The sequence below is a fragment of the Diadema antillarum genome, unplaced genomic scaffold (assembly GCF_040938485.1).
Source record: "Diadema antillarum isolate AM-2024a unplaced genomic scaffold, OU_Dant_1.0 seq00000819_RagTag, whole genome shotgun sequence".
NCBI classification, from domain to species: domain Eukaryota; kingdom Metazoa; phylum Echinodermata; class Echinoidea; order Diadematoida; family Diadematidae; genus Diadema; species Diadema antillarum.
The window spans coordinates 1,184,169-1,204,013 of record NW_027271696.1 but is presented as its reverse complement, the minus strand read 5'-3'; the positions used below and the strand labels follow the sequence as shown (position 1 = coordinate 1,204,013).

At 38.6% G+C, this 19,845-nt stretch overlaps 1 protein-coding gene across 1 annotated transcript; it reads right to left on the bottom strand.

Annotated features, from left to right (window-relative positions):
- Window positions 1-6,414: 6,414 nt before the first annotated feature.
- Window positions 6,415-18,842, bottom strand: LOC139739797 (protein SERAC1-like). Its single transcript, XM_071650391.1, has 16 exons — window positions 18,734-18,842; window positions 17,780-17,813; window positions 16,756-16,871; window positions 16,272-16,358; window positions 15,420-15,575; window positions 14,631-14,762; window positions 14,205-14,326; window positions 13,751-13,864; window positions 12,262-12,424; window positions 11,370-11,520; window positions 10,449-10,635; window positions 9,746-9,846; window positions 8,877-8,974; window positions 8,079-8,261; window positions 7,453-7,596; window positions 6,415-6,718 (listed from the first exon to the last, which is right to left on the bottom strand). The coding sequence occupies exons 1-16, from the start codon at window positions 18,837-18,839 to the stop codon at window positions 6,498-6,500; spliced, it is 2,115 nt and encodes a 704-aa protein (XP_071506492.1). The 5' UTR covers window positions 18,840-18,842; the 3' UTR covers window positions 6,415-6,497.
- Window positions 18,843-19,845: the final 1,003 nt, after the last annotated feature.

Here is a 19,845-nt window from a genome sequence, read left to right as displayed (position 1 = left end):
AGCACACAGTACAGGACAGCCCCTAGTAACCGTTGCTATGGGACGCTCTTGACACCATGTACCTATCGGGCCTTTCCGTGTGCCGCTCTGCGCGAAGCGTATGCGGGGAGGGGGTACTACCACGTACTGATGATCTCGATGTAAAAATAGTAAATACATGTACCGGTAAAATACGTATTCTTCTCTTTTTCTTTTTATAGTAACCTGAATCCGTCACTCTATGACCTAAGATTCTTGCAGATGAAAGTGGGTGTGTGAGTCGCAAAGGAAATCAAGCGCTGAGTTTCTTATTTACATATTAATATGGATAAGGTGCAAGTAAAAAAAAAAAAAATCCCCATTCTGATTCTAGGTTTGGGTTTAGCCGCGCCGCTGCATAATTGTCAGTATTCGACGAAATGCTTCTACCGATGGAACCTTCACTACCTCTACAGTTGGACGTATAGGAATATATATTAATACATCAGAAGTTAGTCATGTTAAATCTGAGTGTTTCTTCAACTTGGGTTTTGCTTGCCACTGTCTTTGTCTGGAAAGCCGATGAGATAAGAAGTGGATGAAATTATAACATTGACGAGGATTAATGTAACTGCATATTCTGACAAAACGGGGCAATATGAGATATGATTTAATTTCGGTCTTGTTGCAGTCCAAACATCATGAACACTGAAAGTATAATGAGAACAGTTGTAATACAAATAACTTTGTAATACAAGAAGTCAGTTACCCCTTCCATATTTCCTGGTTCTCCTCCAAAGTCAATAGGTATGATCGCGCGTCAAGGAAAACAGGCCATGCAAATCGTTTCCTCCACTCGGCCTTGGACTTTATGAATATATTTAATTATCTATACGGAGTTAAAAGTGAATTCACACATACATACACAATACATGAATAATTAGGCCAATGCCCTCTTCTTGAGAGAAATGATGACATTTCCAGTTCATAACAAATAAAAGTGGGCAATTATAATCGTTTTTTTTCTTTATTTTCATTCAGCGTCTTATCAAATGCTGTACGGGAATATTGCCCTGCCTGGATTCTGGCAAAAACTGCGTAGGAGCAATTTCCGAACGGTGTCCTGATAGCCTCAAAGTTCTCAGTAAATCTTGTTTTGTTCAGTGTCCAAATTAAAGTGACGTTTATGGTTGATAATGATGCTTAACTGTAGTGTTAATGATGAATACTTAGTTTCCCAGTAACATTACGTTCCATTATTCAGCACTCCTATATCGCTAAAAAAAAATTATCAGGGGCCGCGGATCTACGGGGGCTCCCACAGCCCCCGTAGATCCGCGGCCCCTGATAATTTTTTTTTAGCGATATAGGAGTGCTGAATAATGGAACGCACACTTCTGGCTCTACAAGAAAAAAAAAAAAAACCTACAACATTATTCACGACTTTCCGAATGTTCTGCCCCGAGATTCTTCCCATGGGGGGGGGGGGGGGGGGGGGGAATCACGGAGGGGAGCATTGCCATCTGTCCTGGCCACGAGCACTCGTTCTGACACCTACTCCTCCTTCCCCTTCCCCACACACAGACCTCGTAAAAAAAAATCGTCCCGCGGCCCCTAATACACTTACTATATGACCATTACCATGTTCTCTGTTCCCGACATTCCACTTTATCATCTTTTTGTTGAATAAACTGCTCATATACTCTCCTCTTATTGCATTACACTGGACTTGTTGGGGTAAGTGCGTTGGGTACATACTGATGTATTTATGTTGATGTCGTTTTGTTGGTGGGGTGAAATGTCTTAGCGTATTAGTTATCTTCACCCATCATATTAATATTACATCAAAATGCCAATCTCTGGGGGATATGGGTCGTGGTTGTCCACTCGTGATCGCGACCAGGGAAAACTAATCAGGGCTACCATCCGGAGCTTACGTCGTATGATTGACTCAGAGCCGTGCGAACCGCCAGTCTCATTTGGATTGTTTTGCAACTGTTTTGTGAGTAAATTACAACTGTTGAATTGTTTTGTAATTGTCTTGTAACAAAACTGACTTGGTCTGATTTGTTGTACGTGGCCGCGTTTAGAAAGCAATGATTGCTGTTAGCAAGCACAGGGGTGGATCTAGCTTTTTGCTGGGGGGGGGGGGGGGGTGGTGGTGTTTGACCCAATCACGAATGGTAATGACAAGCAAAAAAACAAAACAAAACAAAACAAAACAAAACAAAACAAAACATCCACATTTTTTGCTGACACTTCTCTCCCCAAATCCGCTGACAAGCATTAAAAAACCCCAACGAAAAAAAAAAAAAAAAACGAAACAAAAACAAACAAACAAACAAACAAACAAATGGGGGGGGGGGGGGGAGATGCCCCCTTTTCCTAAAACCTAAATAACCAAATATACCACTAAGTAATCACACTAAACAATAGCAATTCACAGAAAATGTCTGTAATTTGGGAAGAAGTAGCAAAAAAATGAAAACTTTTTGCATATCAAGATCTCTCTTCCTTACCATTCTGCTTGCACCACATACACGATGTCTCAAATAAAAGAAGAGAATTCATAGGTGGTTTTTTTTTCCACTGGGCAGCACATTTATTCATCATTTCCTTTAAGTCAAAATAATTTTCTTAGGATACAATTACATCATTTAAATATATTCTCATATATATATACGACCACATTGATAAATAGAAAAAATGAAGATAAACAAACTGAAATCAAAAGACGAAATCTGTGTTCTTTTCAATTATCATACAGTCTTGTAAAACAAAAAGCTTTTCAAATGATAAGGCAGGTTATTGTTATGAAACACTGCTTCAACAATCATTTCAATCAGTGATACTGTAGGATGATTTGCAGAATTGATGTGCAAAATTATCAATCATAAGCCATCACTAAATAATGCAAATCTCCTTTTTGCGGTGTATTTCAATGACTAAAGTGTGTGCACATGCATTAACAGATAATAAAAAAATACCCTAGTCATTCAAAATATATAGAGACGGTATACATAAGAGGGACCTGGTTTGGTGTGTGGTATGAAACACATACACAAAGACCACTACACCTTGCTATAAAGGCAAAGTTTTCATTAGTGTCAGTATGTGTCGTAGTAGCAATTCAAAATTTGTTACTCTTACCAAGAGGCATGCCTGCAAGTTTGTGCAAATCTCTGTCACAGCTTAGGTGAAGACGATGTCTTGTATCAGTCTCAAACACATCTGAATTTCACTTTAAACTACTGACAAGTTTAGCAGTATGATGTGGGAGTTGTTCCCATTTATTATTTCATTGATAAAGGTTTTGCTGCTTCTACGAGTCAACAGATGATAAAATGTTGATTCATCAGATTACATTCACATTGTGAGAACAGTCAGCTGTTCTAACATATTCATCACATTAGTCCTAATTGGTGCTTTGTATTATATATTGTACATGTACTCTACTTTCCTCATCTATCTGAAGAGTTCCATCATTGACAGAGATGCTTAAAAACATGGAAAAAAAAAACTGAATAATACTCTCTTTTTCTAATTGCCAAGGATTGAAAATCACACACAATCCACACAAGTACTGGTATAGTTGAAAACATCATCAAATGCACCACTATCTCGTCAATCCATGTCCTTGCCACACACAAAGTCCCAAATAATCTTAACAGAAAACTCCTGGCTTATCCACTCATATCTGTCCTATGCAGATGCACATATTTTTTACCCCGAGTCCCATGCACTGAAATTTAAACTGTGGCATCCGTCCGCATACAAACTTCATGATCAGCATACAGTGAAACCTGTTTTTAGCAGCCACCTGTTCTGGATAACGGTATCCACCTGTTATGAACAATCACTTCTAACTCCCAGAGAAATAACTCTTTGTTTTTAAGACCTTGTTCACAGTGGCCATCTATCAAATATGTCAAAAAGGACACCTAAAATATTATGTCTTCCGTGGACAACACTTCAGTGTGTACAGCAGCCACAGGCTCTAGGTTTAGCATGGTCTGTCAGGTCAATAATCAGTTACAAATGCTTTTCTTTTTCCCAGAGTTTCTGCACTTTTTAACAAGCTATTTTTCCAGGACCAACCAAATTTTATTAATTGAGGGCAAAAGAAACTAAAGCAACATAATTGGTGTTAACTTTTGTTTGTTTGTTTGTTTACTTTATAGTGGGGGAAGTTCACTCATTTCCAGTATTTCTATGACAAGACAATTAGCAACATCTCATTCCCACAAGCATTCATGTTTACGGGGCATATGCACATGACATCTGTTACAGGTATCATGTGATAAAACCCAAGTGGCCCACTCACATGTCTACAGTGGCAACCTGTCTACAAAGATCATCTCCCTCCCCTTCCTCAAGTGGCCATTATGACAACACATCTCCCAAATCCCGATGAGTTCTCAACATACAGCTGTATATCCTTTTCCCTACCACAGTATTGTCATCACTATCAATATTGCATTGTACAATGATGTATGTCTTGTCATTTTGTAAGCAACAGTACAATAGTGCTCTAAAAGTCTAGAGTACAGCGTACAGAGAATTTCATCGCAAAATGGGCTGGGTGCCATTTTTAAACATTTCAAAGTAAGTCCATCATCAGACAGAGTGAGATAAGGCCTTTTTTTGTGATACATCACTTGTAACATAACAATTTAGGTAACATCTTGAAGTTATGATTAAAAATATCACACCATTTTCTTACCACTTTCTTTGTTTCTTAGCAGCTTCAATCTCAAATATATCCCAACTTACCAAGAATGGAGTCGGCTCGTTTTGCGATAAAACTCTTCATCTACCGATAATATATTTCATTACAAATTCAAAACATATCCTGCATCCAATAAATATGTTCTATCATGAAGGTAAACAGTACCAAAGGTATGTAAAAATAAAGGTGATATCATGAGCACAGATCGAGTTACAACTTTTTAAACTTATTTTGCCATTAACAAAACTCAATTTGTTAATTATACAACATTGAAAGGGAGCATGCCATAAAAGTATATGGTAATCTAAGTAAATAAAAAGTCACACTAATTTCATATGAAAGAATATTAAAGGTAAGCCTCCGAGTTCTACACAAATCTGCAGCTACTCTCTATTTTTTTTCCCCATTACTGAAAAACAAGTTTGGCAAAAGAAACTTAATGCATCAGTCTTTTTCAGGCACAAAATACATTCAAACTCATGGCAGATATATCGGGGAAAAAACTGGAAATCACAATTAGATCAAATAAGCCGATTGTGCCTGAACAACCTGAGTTGACTTTGGTTGACATACAAAGCATACCTTATAAAAACAACAAAATAGACAAAACATGGTTCCAACATGATATGAAAACATTGTGCACACAAAACGTATCCAGCTACGTTTCTTCTTACCTCAAAACCTGCATGTGAGACAACGCTACATAAAGATTGTACTACACAATGCAACCAGCAGTATGATTCCGAAGCTATGATGCTAGCAACAATAACAACAACAACAACAACAAATTTTACTATTCTCTTTGATATGCATCTTAATCTTAAATCATGAATATAATTTTAGGTTGTGCTGCATATTGAAATAATTGTATCATTCTTACTATACGAGTTCTTCCTTTCAGCAGCATTTTTTTTTTTTATCCAATGCTGAGCTGGCATCACTTTAAGAGCATTCATTTTTCCCAGAAATGCTATTTTATGACAAGTCTGTCTTCATTGTATGGTGGGGTGATTAAGTTGCCTTTAATTCATTTGCAACATTGCCACCAATGAGTTGATAAGTACTTCTGAACAATATACTTAACGTAAAGATCTAGCTCAGCAATATTATGAATGTTCTAATGCACACAACCAATTGCATCCTCTCATATGTAGGCAAAAAAAAAAAATGTCGTGTAATGAAAAATTCGCATGCAACACTGTAGCACCGTTAATACTGAAATGATATGTGGTTAAGAAAATGATTCTCAAATTTATATGAAAGAACATTTCAGAAATGGTTCTGCTATATTTCCTTGTATGTGTTTTATTGTAATTGTAGAGATTATTCATTTTCCTGTAAGTTAGGTCAAATTTAAATCAGAGACTTTACATGTCAAATTAGTAAGCCTGGAGTCCATATGGCTGGTGTAAAACATCATGACCTTTCTATTTCACTATAAACCAAATACACCTATTCCAATGCAAAACTAAAAAAAAAAAATCCCAATGAAGATATCCTTCAAATTCAAAGATGGTGACTTTGTCAAGTATGTCACATTCCAAAACCTTTTTGATCTGCAACTGCATTGCAAGACAACAGCTGGAGAAGACGATTTTGTGACTTAAGCTTTTTTTGCAAGTGTGGAGTGATATCAGAATAATCTTACGAAAAAATCAAATTGAGGTAACCAGAGCATACACAACAATAACATCTCTCTGCTAAAGTTCTGTTTTAAAACACTCCTGGTGACCACAACTCATCAAGCATCAAGGTTTCGTGGGGACAAAGGTTTCGATCATGGGCTGGATGGCGGCAAAGATATGGAGGTCTATTCTCCAAACGACATCCCAAGAGGATAGAATATCTCCTCCTCCTCGGGGTCCTGGAGAAGTTCCTCCAGCCGCTCAGAGAGGGCGACGGAGAGCGGGAGGGAGATGGTCTGCTGGATGAAGCGCAGGGTGAGCTGGTAGAGGAGCGAGTTGCGACTGTGCGGCTTGCAGATGTTCTGATGGTCCAGTCGCATCTCGTGGAAGTCGCCGCATCCGGGATCTGAAGTCCAGAAAGAACGGTGTGGACAGATGAAAGTGACATATACCAACATCTGTGATCTATCACTGACTAAAATACCCTAACACAGTTGACAGAGTGTTTAAAGCTGAGAAAACTTCCAAATACCGTAAAAGTGGAAATTTTTGCGCATTTCGTGCAACCAGACACTAGCGTGAAAATAAAAGCGCGTGAATGTTTTTGCTTGCCATATGTTCCAACAGTTGCTGTCTTGATCACGCGGAGTTAATAACATGCAAAACTCTTCTTACTCCGCCGAGGGCGAAAAATTAGTCGTGTGTAAATATCCACTTTTACAGTAAGGTGATTTGGCTGAAAAAACAAAAACAAAACATGAAGTTTCACGATTGCTCATACTTCCAAAGTTTGATATAGTGACTAATGCCTGTTTGAATTTGGGGGATTTTCCGCCCCCAAAAGCACAGACAGGTTAAGAAAGCTGGCCACAAGATAAGCAGAGTTTAAATAATGTCAAGCGGTCACGAGAGTAGGCATTCACATACAATTGGTTAATTCTACATGATTGAGTTACATGCTTCATTTAAAAAAAAAAATGGAAAGTTTCATGTTTCAAAATATTTACAGACTTTGACATTTAAACAGAGCCTAGAAAAGCCCCTCTATCTGGCTTTTGCAGTGACATGTCACATTTCTAGCTTAGAAGAAGTTGAAAGAGTTTCTGAGTGAAAACAAAAGTTAAAAGATGTGCTCCTTACTTGAAGAGAGAGGAGGAACAACCAGAGTCTTTACAGAGAGGCCAATGTTGGTCGGCTCCATCTCCCCAAAGCTCAGCACCGGCAGCTTGTGGGTCTGCACCAGAGCTCGAAACCTACCATGGAGGTTCCTCAGCACAGGGGAGTCTATAACGAGATCAAAAAAGTAGAGTTTGGACTTAAAAGATGGATTTAACGGCCTATATTCACGGAGGTGGTTAAAATCAAAACCAGATGGTTTGAATTTGGACCAGGGAATAAAATAAGTGTGAAACAAATAGGCACAGCTTTCCTACGCAAGTATCAGATGTCTGTTGGCGCATGTGATCTGTCATGTGCATTGATGCAGAAGAAATTTACATAAACCATGGACTTGATTTAAACCCCCTTCATGAATACGGGCCAATGAGTTTTTGACTTTTCGGTAGTATCAGGGAATGCCTTCAAATGGACACTAAATGTAGCACTGCAAATTCAAAGATATATCTTACACTCTTTAACAAAACATTACATTCCCTCACTGGGACCTGACAGATTTACCTTTTACATACTGATATATGCTGAAGAGGGCCATGAGCCGCCACCCTTCAAAACTGACAGATTAAAGTCTTAAAAGATTAAAATCTTACCAGCGCTGAGTTCCTTGACCTCTGTGGAGGGGTAGAGGAGGAATTTGGCCTGCTGGGAGTAGGCTGCCAGGGCGGAGCCGTGGTGAGGGGTGCTGTAAAAGACCACGCCCTTGGTCTGCCCCATGACACTGGCCATTGTCTCACTCTGGCTTGCATCAATCAGCATCTGTTTCACCAGAAGACCTTCACAACACGACAAGTCAATCAGATGAAGAGCTCGGGTCAGTAAGGTAAACAGGGATTAGATAAGGGGTGATATACTCAGGTAATTCTAATTCTTATCAAATATTTCTTCCACTGACTACATCTATAAATATATTGACTATGTGTAGTAGTGTGGGATATAATATGTCTTGTTTCACCTGTTGCTCATACGTTTCATATAGTTGCAATGTTTTTCTTCTTTTGATGATACATAAACTCATACTTAACTGCGCCTTGAACGAGACACATTGTATCTTCATATGCTTTTAGTCATCTTTAGTAAAACATTCTCTCTTCATTGATTATTTTTTCTGACATTATCTCAAAATCAAAGTACTGAAATTGCATTGAAGCTGCAGTAACAAGAACATACCATCTAAGCACCTGCTCCAAATAACTCACATCACCATGTTTCAAAATAACAGTGAACACCAAAGTGCACAATGCACCACTTGACTAGATAAATATGATCCTCCAGCAATTTCTACAAGCTAGCTCAAAGTGAATATTTGGTAAGTGTCAAGTAATATGCACTAGCACTTGAAGACTGATTACTATCATGACTTGTCTGCCTGCTAGGGTGTCACATCTCACCTCCCATGGAGTGTGTGACCCAGATGATTGGTCGTTGCCCCACCCCGGCCTGGTGCAGCTTCCTCAACATCTCTCCACTTCGCTGGACCAGCGAGTGCCTAAGGGGAGGAGGGCGGAGTTATCAAACCATAATAGTAGTTACAAAGTGGTTTTACTAGTGAACATCAGTTCAAACTAAGCACAAGTCAATCTTATATGAACTCTTTATGTGCAACATTCACATGCCTGACTCAGTCGGCAGCGTACCAAGTTCACATATTCTACTCAAACGCATAAACCCAGCCAAAGCGATTGATAAATCTCCAAATCTCACAGTAAAATGAAAGCTTTTCTCGCCATTCCATTCCTGTCACATACAATTTACATCAAAGCAAAGCTTGGCATTTTCTCTATGTTACAAAACATTGCTCATTAATAGCATGTCCAGGGTAACAAAAATCCATACAAGTTACATAGATTTGAAATACAGAATGTTCTTCCAATGCATGACTATATTGCTGTCTCAGAATAATGTGGCACACAGTGAGTTTACACCATGGCACATAAAGAGTAAAATAGGTATTAAACATTAGTGACAATATACACTTATGACACCATGCACGACATCGCTTCACCACATCCACAGAATGTAGATCATTGAATACCCACATGCATATTCTGGTAGTAAGATGAGATACGAATGCCACTTTGTCCTAGCATATTACCATCCTAGTTTGTTAACATAATTTACCACCAAGGAGGTTCAGTTCATCCAACTATTTTGAACAGGAATAAGCTCAGTGGTATATCCACTATTTTAAGATGATACATCATCTAAATACAATGTATCATTTACTGTGAGCTATTATTCAGGCTTTAAAATTACTCACTTTTCCCCTTCAAATGGACACTTTGAGGCCCAGTCTGTGATCTGTGTGTCGTACGAAACAGTCACAATTCTCATGTGAGGACAGTCCTTGGCCAGCCAAGACTGAAACACAATCAAGAAAACAAATATGAGTCTACATGCAATTTCCATCTTAAACTGATAACTCTGATCTATCTCTCTATATATTCTCTTTCTCTATCTTTCTTCCTGTCTGTCCATCTGTCTTTCTGTTCAGTTATCAATCTACTTACCTGTTAACCTGTCTATCCATTTTTTTTTTATCCATCTACATAATATTTACATATCTATCCCCCTATGTGTCCAGCTTTCTATCTACATAATATAATCAATCTACTTAACTACATATTTATTCTATTCATCTCTCAATGTAGCTACTGTATACGCCATATATCAATAGCGAGTCTAATTTTTTCGCATATCAGAACTTCAACAGCAATTTCGCAAGTGGTTAGTTTTGTGTGTTGTTGAATTCGCAAATATCATCCGACTCACAAAATTCACATAAATAAAAACCTAATAAAAGATATGGCAGAAACAATATTTCTCTAGGTATAGATGACAATTTCTTCATCATCTCACCCTTCACTCAACTAAATCTCAATGTTAAGCTCCATCCATCAGACTTTTGGCCAAACATCTAAGGACATCCATGAATTCCTAAATCAGTTTTAGAGCCAGGTTACCTTGGGCCAGCACCAGACAAATTTCTTGTTCTCAGGGTTTTCCTGTCCATCCACCTTCTCCTCCGTGGGAGCTGGCTGCAGTCGCCCTAGCAACGGACCTTCAGCGGTTGGTTTCCCCTGTCTCCATGTGTAGAAAGCTCCACCATTCAGGCCGTGGACAAAGACCACATCAGCCAGGATGGGCTCCCTGAATGAGAATAAACACAAAAAAGAACCTGCTTTATCAGAGGAAGTCTTTATTTCTTGAAAGATGTCAAGGGAAGGATGGTAGAGCAAAATACAGACAGGGAGAAGCTAATGATACAGCATAACAGCAAAGATATAGACAAGGAGCATAGGACAGACCCTAGATTTGAGAGTTGCCAGACAACAGCACACAAAGGAGAGAGTCTACACCTTTGATTAAAAGATCACACTTTTAATACTGAGCATTTCAAAGCCTTGAGTGAGTCCTTTGACACTAAATACCTCATGAATGTTGTGACAGGACAACAGATGTTTCCCCTTACAAACTACTGATACATTGTGATTCCATCTACAAACTAATGAGTAGTAAAGAAATAGGAAGGAATAAGGCATTTTTTTAAAAAAAAGGTCTTCACAATGATAATACCAACAGAATGAAGATGATAATGAAGCACCATACTTATGATCTGTTTTACATGGCTGCTAAGGAAGCAAAGAGTATTTGTAGGACAAGCAACCGTGGGCCCAATGGAAGGACTATGGTAGGTAATGAGGGATAAGGTGCTTTGCCTTGGGGCACTACCACCGCAGCATGGGGACTTGAACCATGGACTGCAGATTGACAGTCCCATGTCTTATCCACTGATCATGATCCCCAACAGCTCCTCTGTAATATGATATGTATACATGATTATGATGTGTATTATAAAAAGCCAGTGTGAACACAGTTCTCACCTTGATCTTCCATGAGGGTGCAGAACGTAGACCCCGTTGTCAAAGACCTCCGACGACCAGTCCTTATCCAGGTTGGCCAGGGCGCGGCTGGCTTGAGAGGCCAGCGCCAGGTGCTTGGACTTCATCCAACCAGCTAGGATGGTCACCCAACCTGAGATGTCAAGACATGGTAAGCTGTTCATATTCTCTTCTCCAGATTGCAACAGAGAATTCACAAGGCTGCTCTCAACTTTGGATGATAAACATCAAAGTGTTTGTCTACTTGAACATTCCTTGCATTTATGATATTTGATTAGTAATACAATGAGAAAGAAGAAAAAAACATTCCCTCCTCCAGTTTGCATCACTCTCATGATATTGCACATTTATTAGCTTCCTTCTCCTTGGACTGAGAACATCTTGTCTATCACTTACACCAAGAGTTATATTCTTGCTCACTTGTTGCTGACTCCTTGCCATAAAAGCCGCTCTTTTGAACCTTACCTATTTCCATTTCATGAGTCTTTTCAGAAGCAACTTGAATATTTTCAGTAGTGCCTGGTTTCAGTGGTACCTGAATATGTTCATTTTTATGCACTGAACAAAACAGTCTTGCAAAGAGAGACTCATATTAGTGATAACAGCTACTGCTTTTAAAAATGCTGTTGTTGACAAATAAGTGATGATGAGTAATTATGATATTTGTAAATTGAAATAGAAAAGAAGACTCAGATCTGAATAAATCATGTAGGGGTTATTACTTATTAAGAAAACTATAAATACATGACACTTTCAGGTAGTGTTTTTTTTGTTTTTTTGTTTGTTTGTTTGTTTGTTTGTTTTTTTTTTTGGGGGGGGGGTGAAGCATGCAAGCAATCAGGCGGAGTTCAATCTCAATCATGTCAGAACGTACCTGCTTGGACAATTTTAGCATGAAGGGATTCGTGGACGGCAAGATTGGCAACGATTTGTGCAACATAAGAGAGGATCTTTGGGCTTGTCTCCCTCGCCTGGCAGACTCGCATCAACAGCTGGAGCCCTCCCAGCTTGATTATCTCCTCGCAGTGACTGGCGACCTGGTATAGGTGTGAGAGTGCAAAATATTTAGCGCACGGCTGGTAGAAATGGGAAAATAATATTTGTCATGTCAAAGTTAAGAGGAAACCCACAATCCAAATATAAATGTGGACTGAGTGAAAGCAGCAATATTAGTAGAACACATCAATAAAAGTTTGAGGAAAATCGGACAATCTATTTAAAAATTGTTGTTTCAAAAGTTTTGGTGACATTATCACAGATAAGACGACTACACTACAGCTCATGACATCTTAGTGGACGACAATATATAGAAAATATAAAGACAAACATATTGTCACATTTCAAGCACAGTGAAGGATCACTTCACTTACTCAGATTCAGAAAGTAGGGAGTATAATATTACCCCTTATATATGTCAGTAACAAGTCAACGGAATGTGTACTTTCCATGAAAAATGAAATTTTGTGGAATTCTACTCTAAATATTTCCTCAATATAGCTATCTACGATGATGTCAAGAACTGGAGTAGTTTCCTTATCTGCGATGACGGCACCAAACTTTAGAAATTCACAACTTTTAAACAAATTGTCTGATTTTCCTCAAACTTTCACTGATGTGTTCTACTAGTACTGCTGCTCTCACTCAATCTTCATTTATATTCGGGTTGTGGTTTCATTTAAAGAAATTATGGAAGAGAGGAGGATGAAAGAGTGGGGTATAGAGAGGATCATTTAAGAAAGAAAGAAAGAAAGAAAGATGAGAGGACTAAGACTTAAGGGTGCAATCAACAGAGAGGAGGAGATATGGAAATAGACAATAGACAAATGCAGTAAAGATGAAAAAGAAGAAATGAGGAAGAATAATATGAGAACGAGCACAAGTATGATATAGGTATATGGGTGGATAAACAACTTACACTCAGAAATACTACCCACCTTTGGTGAGAGAATCAGACTTTGTAATACAGTGCTGATAGCTTCATACAGAGAATGCACTTGAACAGAGTTGCAAAGCTCATATCACATGACACAGATTAGACATTTCACAGATGCATTGGAAAAGGATCAAGAAACTGTCTGAAAGGTTGATGAAATCGCAGTGACATCATCATGACACCGAACAGGAGGTTATGACAAAGGGTGAGAAATAACCTGAAGGAGCACAGTTAACTTGATGTATTGACCACTACTTTCTGCAAAATATGTGTATAGATTTCCCACTCACAATGATACTCGGCATACTCATGTTATATGAGCTGTAAAACAATGAGTTACTTTGCTGACATGACTTGACAAAAGACAAAACCACTCTCGACCAAGTATTCCCACTTTGCACCCCACAAGACCATAGGGTCAGTGACTTACCTCAGAATGGCTAACAAGGGCCAAGAGATAGACCTGGTCCAGGGCTTCTTCTGGAACTTTGCTCAGGGATGCCACGAATGAGAGAGCATTGCCTCCAAAAACTATGGAGCCAGTCTGTACCACAAAACAAGGTTTGTATTCGGGGATGAATCAAACTATGTTGAAAAAAAAAAGAGGCTCACAGACATCATGGTAGCGGGGTCTTTTGTAAGCATTAAGATTTAGACTATCCTCATTTTCTGACTCTATATCAATAGTTAAACTACCTTCTTTTTTACTATCAACTTCCACATTATTTTTCAAACAACCATTATGGACCTCATACTTGTAATGTAACTGTAAAACTGAATATTGAACAAAAATATGGTTTTCCTTTTGTAAATAACATCAGCAACCATATTTGTGGATTACTGGAAACTATAGCCTCAATATTAGAAGTAGAGCAGATACATACCTGGTCTTCTGCCAAGGCTTTTTTGCTCTGCTGCATGGCAGCCTGTGTGAAGTACTGTGTGCATCGATCAACATTACTCCTGGGAAGTGAGGCTAGCAGCTCTACAAATGCTACCTCTGTTGCTGGCTGGGAAACACAATGAAACAAAACAAAATGAAATAAAGCAATTGGAAAAAAAGACAAACATAAGAGGGTATATCTTGCATGGTAACGAAATGGTGAATCATTGAGTTTACACATGAAAGGAGCATCAGCTTTTCATCAATTCATAAAACTCATGAAATTTCATAAAGATTTGTGGTTCACTACACTACCGTATATTACAAAGATTGAACCGTGATCCTCTTTCTTTGTACATTATCATCTGAATCACACTACTTTGGACACTTAAATAGCTGGCAAAATGTACAAAAATCTTGATTAAACACACCTGTTTCTCTTTGTCTCTGTTGCAAGGAGGAGGAGGAAGGAAATATCTGGCATCACTGTCAGGTGATCTGGCTAGACCAATCAGGGTCCTGGAATCGCAGGCCTGGGCTACAGCCCTGTAGTCTGAGTCTGAAACAAGGCATTCATGAAAATTAGGCTCTCTTCCATTCGATGTCCCCTCCTCTGAGATTTAAATTCGATCTTCGTGTTTTAGTTTGGACTAAGTTTGAGGATCTATGTAAGTTTGGATTCTGTGGTTGAATCAAATACTGTATAACATATCTGGAGTTCAGCAGGCACTCAGCCACATTATTAGTTTATGATTTGAAGAAAATGGTATCACATTGTATAAACAGTTGTTCATGATTCCATTCCATGTACAGCATGTAAAACATACGTGTATGCAAGAAGGTGCCAAAAACCACATTAACTTGATGACTCTTTACATACTATATATACTGCCAGTAAAAAAATCCTCTGCACATTGTTAAACTGGACAATGATGCCAGTGACTACAGATTAAATTTCACTGTCTCAGGGCTGCCATCATTCACACATGAAAATCAGGAAGATTCCAAAGTGCAAGTACGGAGGTACTTGTACTTGTGTAATAATATGCCTGTGCATGCATTTTGACACGCCAAATTGAAACCCAAATCAGGGAAGTTATTGTATTCCACTGCCAGGACATGAAGAGAAATTTCTGTTTTTCAAGAAACCTCACACAGAATCATTGAGACTTGGCAGCTCTGTTGTCCCCAAAAGTATGGAAACCAGTTGTTTTACCATGCCACGTGGGATGCCTCTTGGCTAGACCGGCCACGCCTAGCAACCTCTCCTCCCTATTGCTTGAGAGGGCTTTCTTCAGAAGTGCCTTGGGGTCCTTCCACATATGCCCCCTCTCTCCAAATATCAGCTTTGGCACATGGAACGGATACAGTGCTGAGATGCAGAGAGAGACAGAGAAAAAGAGCAAATATGAGCAAAGGGTGTCAGGAGAAAATACCAAACATAAATGCAAAGCTGGCATAATAAAAAGCAGGTCTAATGAAATATCTTCTGGGCACAAAGAATGTGCATTTTATAATACATACTTAACTAGGTACTTAAACAACTGTGCAGGTTTTCATTGTGTTCAGTAATAAGATACAAGGATTTAAACATTCACATGTATTTGGCAACATTTGGCTTGACATACCTTTTCTGCCATATATTTAGGATTATTGCTCTATAGTGCCAGATTCTGTGTTGCACGCCAATACAAACTCCATCAGTATGGAGTTGTTACAAGCTATATTTAATTCTGGAATAACTGATCATCTCCTCAGGTATCATGCATTGATGAAATGACACACCCTGTGAGTGCCGTTGATCACCTACTCACACATGCAGTCCATGGCATTTTGTGCAGGTGTTTCTGAAATTATAGTGATGGGTGCAATATCAATTTCAATTCTGCACAGACTGATTTTTCTGGTTAATAGTGTACGTCATTTCCTTGATTGCACTTTACTAATTAACTTCATAGCACACATACACTGTCCCACAAACCCACACACCATAACTTGCTGACCAACTGACTGACTAACCATAAACTAACTATCTGACTGACTGACTGGCTCACTGACTAACAATTACCACTGTCTTGGTCCTTGTCCTGCAGAATGTATTCCAGTGCCTTGATCCTCCACTGAACTTTGCTCTTCACTTGGGTCACAAGATTATCTGAATGATTAGTTTTGGAACAAAGTGATTGTGAGCATCAAGAGAACTACATACCAGTAAAGATCTTCACCAAAAAAGAGCAGACAAAACTCAGTGCTTGTGACATCAATGTAAATTGCTGTTTGATTTGAACACAGCTCAAAAAGGCCAAACTATCTAATATATGTCTTAACAAAGTGCAAAGTATCCTGCAGTGAATCAATAAATGTAACACCTCTCAGTCCATCATTTACTAAAGATGAATTGCCATCGTCACTGCTGGGATGAATATTACATGCTTGTTGTAAGTTTACTACTTGTCATATCTCCTAATACTTTTTGAAATAAAACATAATCTGTGACATCAGGGGTTCATATTTGTTCTGCTGCAAGAAATATTTAAAAAAAAATTCTTCACCTTTGTCTGAAGCGATGTTAATGTAGATATAATCACTTCCCTTCTCCGGAAGGACAGAGTCAGGTTTGTAGTGAACTGCCTTGTCCAGAGTCTGCCATTCCAAGTACAGAAGACCTCTGTGATAAAGGATAATGATACAAAATGATATTGATAGATTAATTGGTAAACAATGGATTTAGATAAGAATTCAAACAAATGGGCATAATGGGCTGCCAGTTTTAAGCTAGGGTATACTTTCAACTGGAAGTTTGAGGCTTCCAAGACACTATTTTCCTGTCAAGTTCTGGGACAGAATTGATGACATTAGTGGTGCACTGGTAATAAAAGGAACTGTCAGATTAAGCAGGTTTGCTACACACCTTTGAACTGAACTTAATTACTATGATATATATATATATTTTTTTTCTTTAATGTAAACTTAATGACTCCAATAATCAACACAATTTCTCCTGAACCTTCAGCGTGAGGACACAAGAAAAAATGCCTGGCTAGCTAGAATGCTCCCTTGGGAGTAGAATGGTTTCATTTTTGGTGTAAAGTTTGATTCCATTGACTGAGATAAAATAGTATACTGTACCACCTTTTGCGCACCATCCTCTTTGAAAAACTATTATCCTAGAGCTACATTTCACTCTGTCCCCCTTCATGAAATGTTTCACTTTATCTATCAATGTTCTCTCTTTACAAGTTACCTAAATTTCAGAAATGCTGTAGATTTGTGGCTGCCACCTAGTGGAAACAACAATGTGCAGCACTGAACCAACCCTTTCCTAACCTATGCCATGTACACAATGTCACTTTAACTTTTTCAATTTCATACTTGAGAACATCAACCCACAGCCACACTGCAAAATCTAAACGAAGGCAGTACGTGAAAATACACACACTAGGGTGTTAGGAAGAGATAAAAGAGTACTGTATTGAAATCATCTCACAGAGAGATTCATTATGTAGGAAAAGATATAAAGGAGGTACAGTTTGCACAACAGGGCAATAGGCTGTGACATGAGAAGTTCAAACTCACCCAGCTGTAACAGCAGTAACGGCAGCAATTTGTGCTGGGGGGAAAACAAACAATTGAACAAAAGAGCTTTACAATATACAGATGTGCAGTGCTTCAGTAGCAAAAAAAAAGAAAAAAAGGAAAAAATACAGAAAAATATTCCATCTATCATCTTTATTTTTCTCACTTCACTACACAACTGGGACGAGACAAGTAAAGCTCCGCGTACATTCATAAATGCCTCAAATTGCCTGATTTGACACAAAGTAGACCTTGCAAGACACCTTAAATGGTGATCTTAATCTTGAACTATTAAAATGATATCAGAATCATATTCTCTAACCCAAAAAAAAATATTAGAAAGAAAGAAATATTTCTAATACAAGCCCTTTCAGTTTTGTAACTATAATTGACCTTTGACCTGGATGGTTTTTCTCAAATTTTAAGAGTAGTACATGTACATTATTACCTCCGCCAAAGAGGAGGTTATGTTTTCATCAGCTTTGGTTGGTTGGTTTGTCTGTGTACAAAATAACTCAAAAAGTTGTGAACGGATTTGAATGAAACAACAGGAAAGGTTGAGAATGACTAAAGGAACAGATGATTACAATTTTGTAGTGATCCGGGACTTTCTTATAGATTTCATGAAGGATTTTCAACATTTTGGCAGGTAGGTCAATGAACTTGGGAGTTCAAGCTACGCATTTTTGAGGTTTGCATGTACACGCACTAAAGTGCGTACTTTGCTGCGCACAGCTGGAAGCCGATGATGTAACAAAAGGCTTCTATACTGGGAAATCAAGCAATTTTCAGCATGTATATAAGTATGACCAAACATCACTGATCGCGTTTGAAGTGCTTCTCTAGTATTAACTCGTTCCGTACAGGAACCTGGTGCCCTGTGTATGAAGTCTATGGGCATTCAAGAATTCAGTATAGAACGGTTTAAAACAATCTCTTAGAAGGATGAAGTACCTCCACGTCTTGCTTTGACCGATGAGAGCTTGCCTTTCCCCTTGCTGCATGTGCCCCTGTTACTGCTGCTGCAGAAGAGACGCTTAGAAAGCAGAATGATCCTCATTTCTCTCTGAAAGGAGTGATTAATAGGTGAAACTGATTTATGATTCAATTACCTGGTACTCAACTAGCCTGACCAGACCGCTGTGCAAAGCACAGCGGTCTGACATGTATTAGTGTTCAAACGTTGTAAACGACCGTCACTATTGACGGCAAAATCACATAAAATGCCATCTATTTTGTTTGATTTTAAGAGTAAGATAATTTTTACCACTCACCTACGGCGTATTTTCCTGATGGTTGAGTTGAATTCGGCGTTTTGTTGGTATTCAGACCTTACTGTTGAGTAGATTGTGCGGTGGCATCTTTTCCTTCGAGAGCTTCACAAAATCAACAATCTACCACGCATGCACAACCGGAAGTGGTTGCGTTTTACGTACGCCCGTGCTCCCGTGCGTTTTATGTGTTACGTACGTAAAGCTACAGCACTCATATCTGCGCATGCTGCGCCGGCAATGATTTGACCTTTTTATGGGTCACCCCGACTAGCTCATCACTTCCGCCCCGACTACCTAGGTTGTAGTATACAAGAGTGAATGCCAATCAAATAACATGCAGATGAGGAGTGAAGCAATACGGACGTTTACAGACCTGACTTTAGCCACGGATTTCAGTGAGTTTTAGACGTAATTAAACAAAAAAATCGTATACGGATTATTGAATGATTATCATAGATTACGGTGATTCCTTATATTTTAGTTTTCCACGATTAATAAAGATATTCATGAAGGAAACATACACCCAACGCTGAAAAATAACAACGTCTGCGAAGGAATAAACGTGCAGCCGCTGTCGTGAGACAGCGGCTGCGTGTAGTTAGTACTCAACATGTCAAAGCATTGGGCCGGGCCTGTTCTAAAAAAAGGTTGCAAACTAATGTATCACTTGTGTATGTATAGTACACCAAATCAAATTGCTACGAAACATTTATTTATTTATTTTATTCATTCATTTATTCATTTATTTATTTTTAGGTAAATGAGTTCAGCATGGATCAAATTAAATGGATA

Coding starts and splice junctions, on each gene's coding strand:
- LOC139739797 (XM_071650391.1), bottom strand. CDS start 18,839: ATGAGGATCATTCTGCTTTCTAAGCGTCTCTTCTGCAGCAGCAGTAAC. Junction 17,814..18,733: donor GGTCAAAGCAAGACGTGGAG/GTACTTCATCCT, acceptor TTTTCCCCCCAG/CACAAATTGCTGCCGTTACT. Junction 16,359..16,755: donor TAACATCGCTTCAGACAAAG/GTGAAGAATTTT, acceptor CTAATCATTCAG/ATAATCTTGTGACCCAAGTG.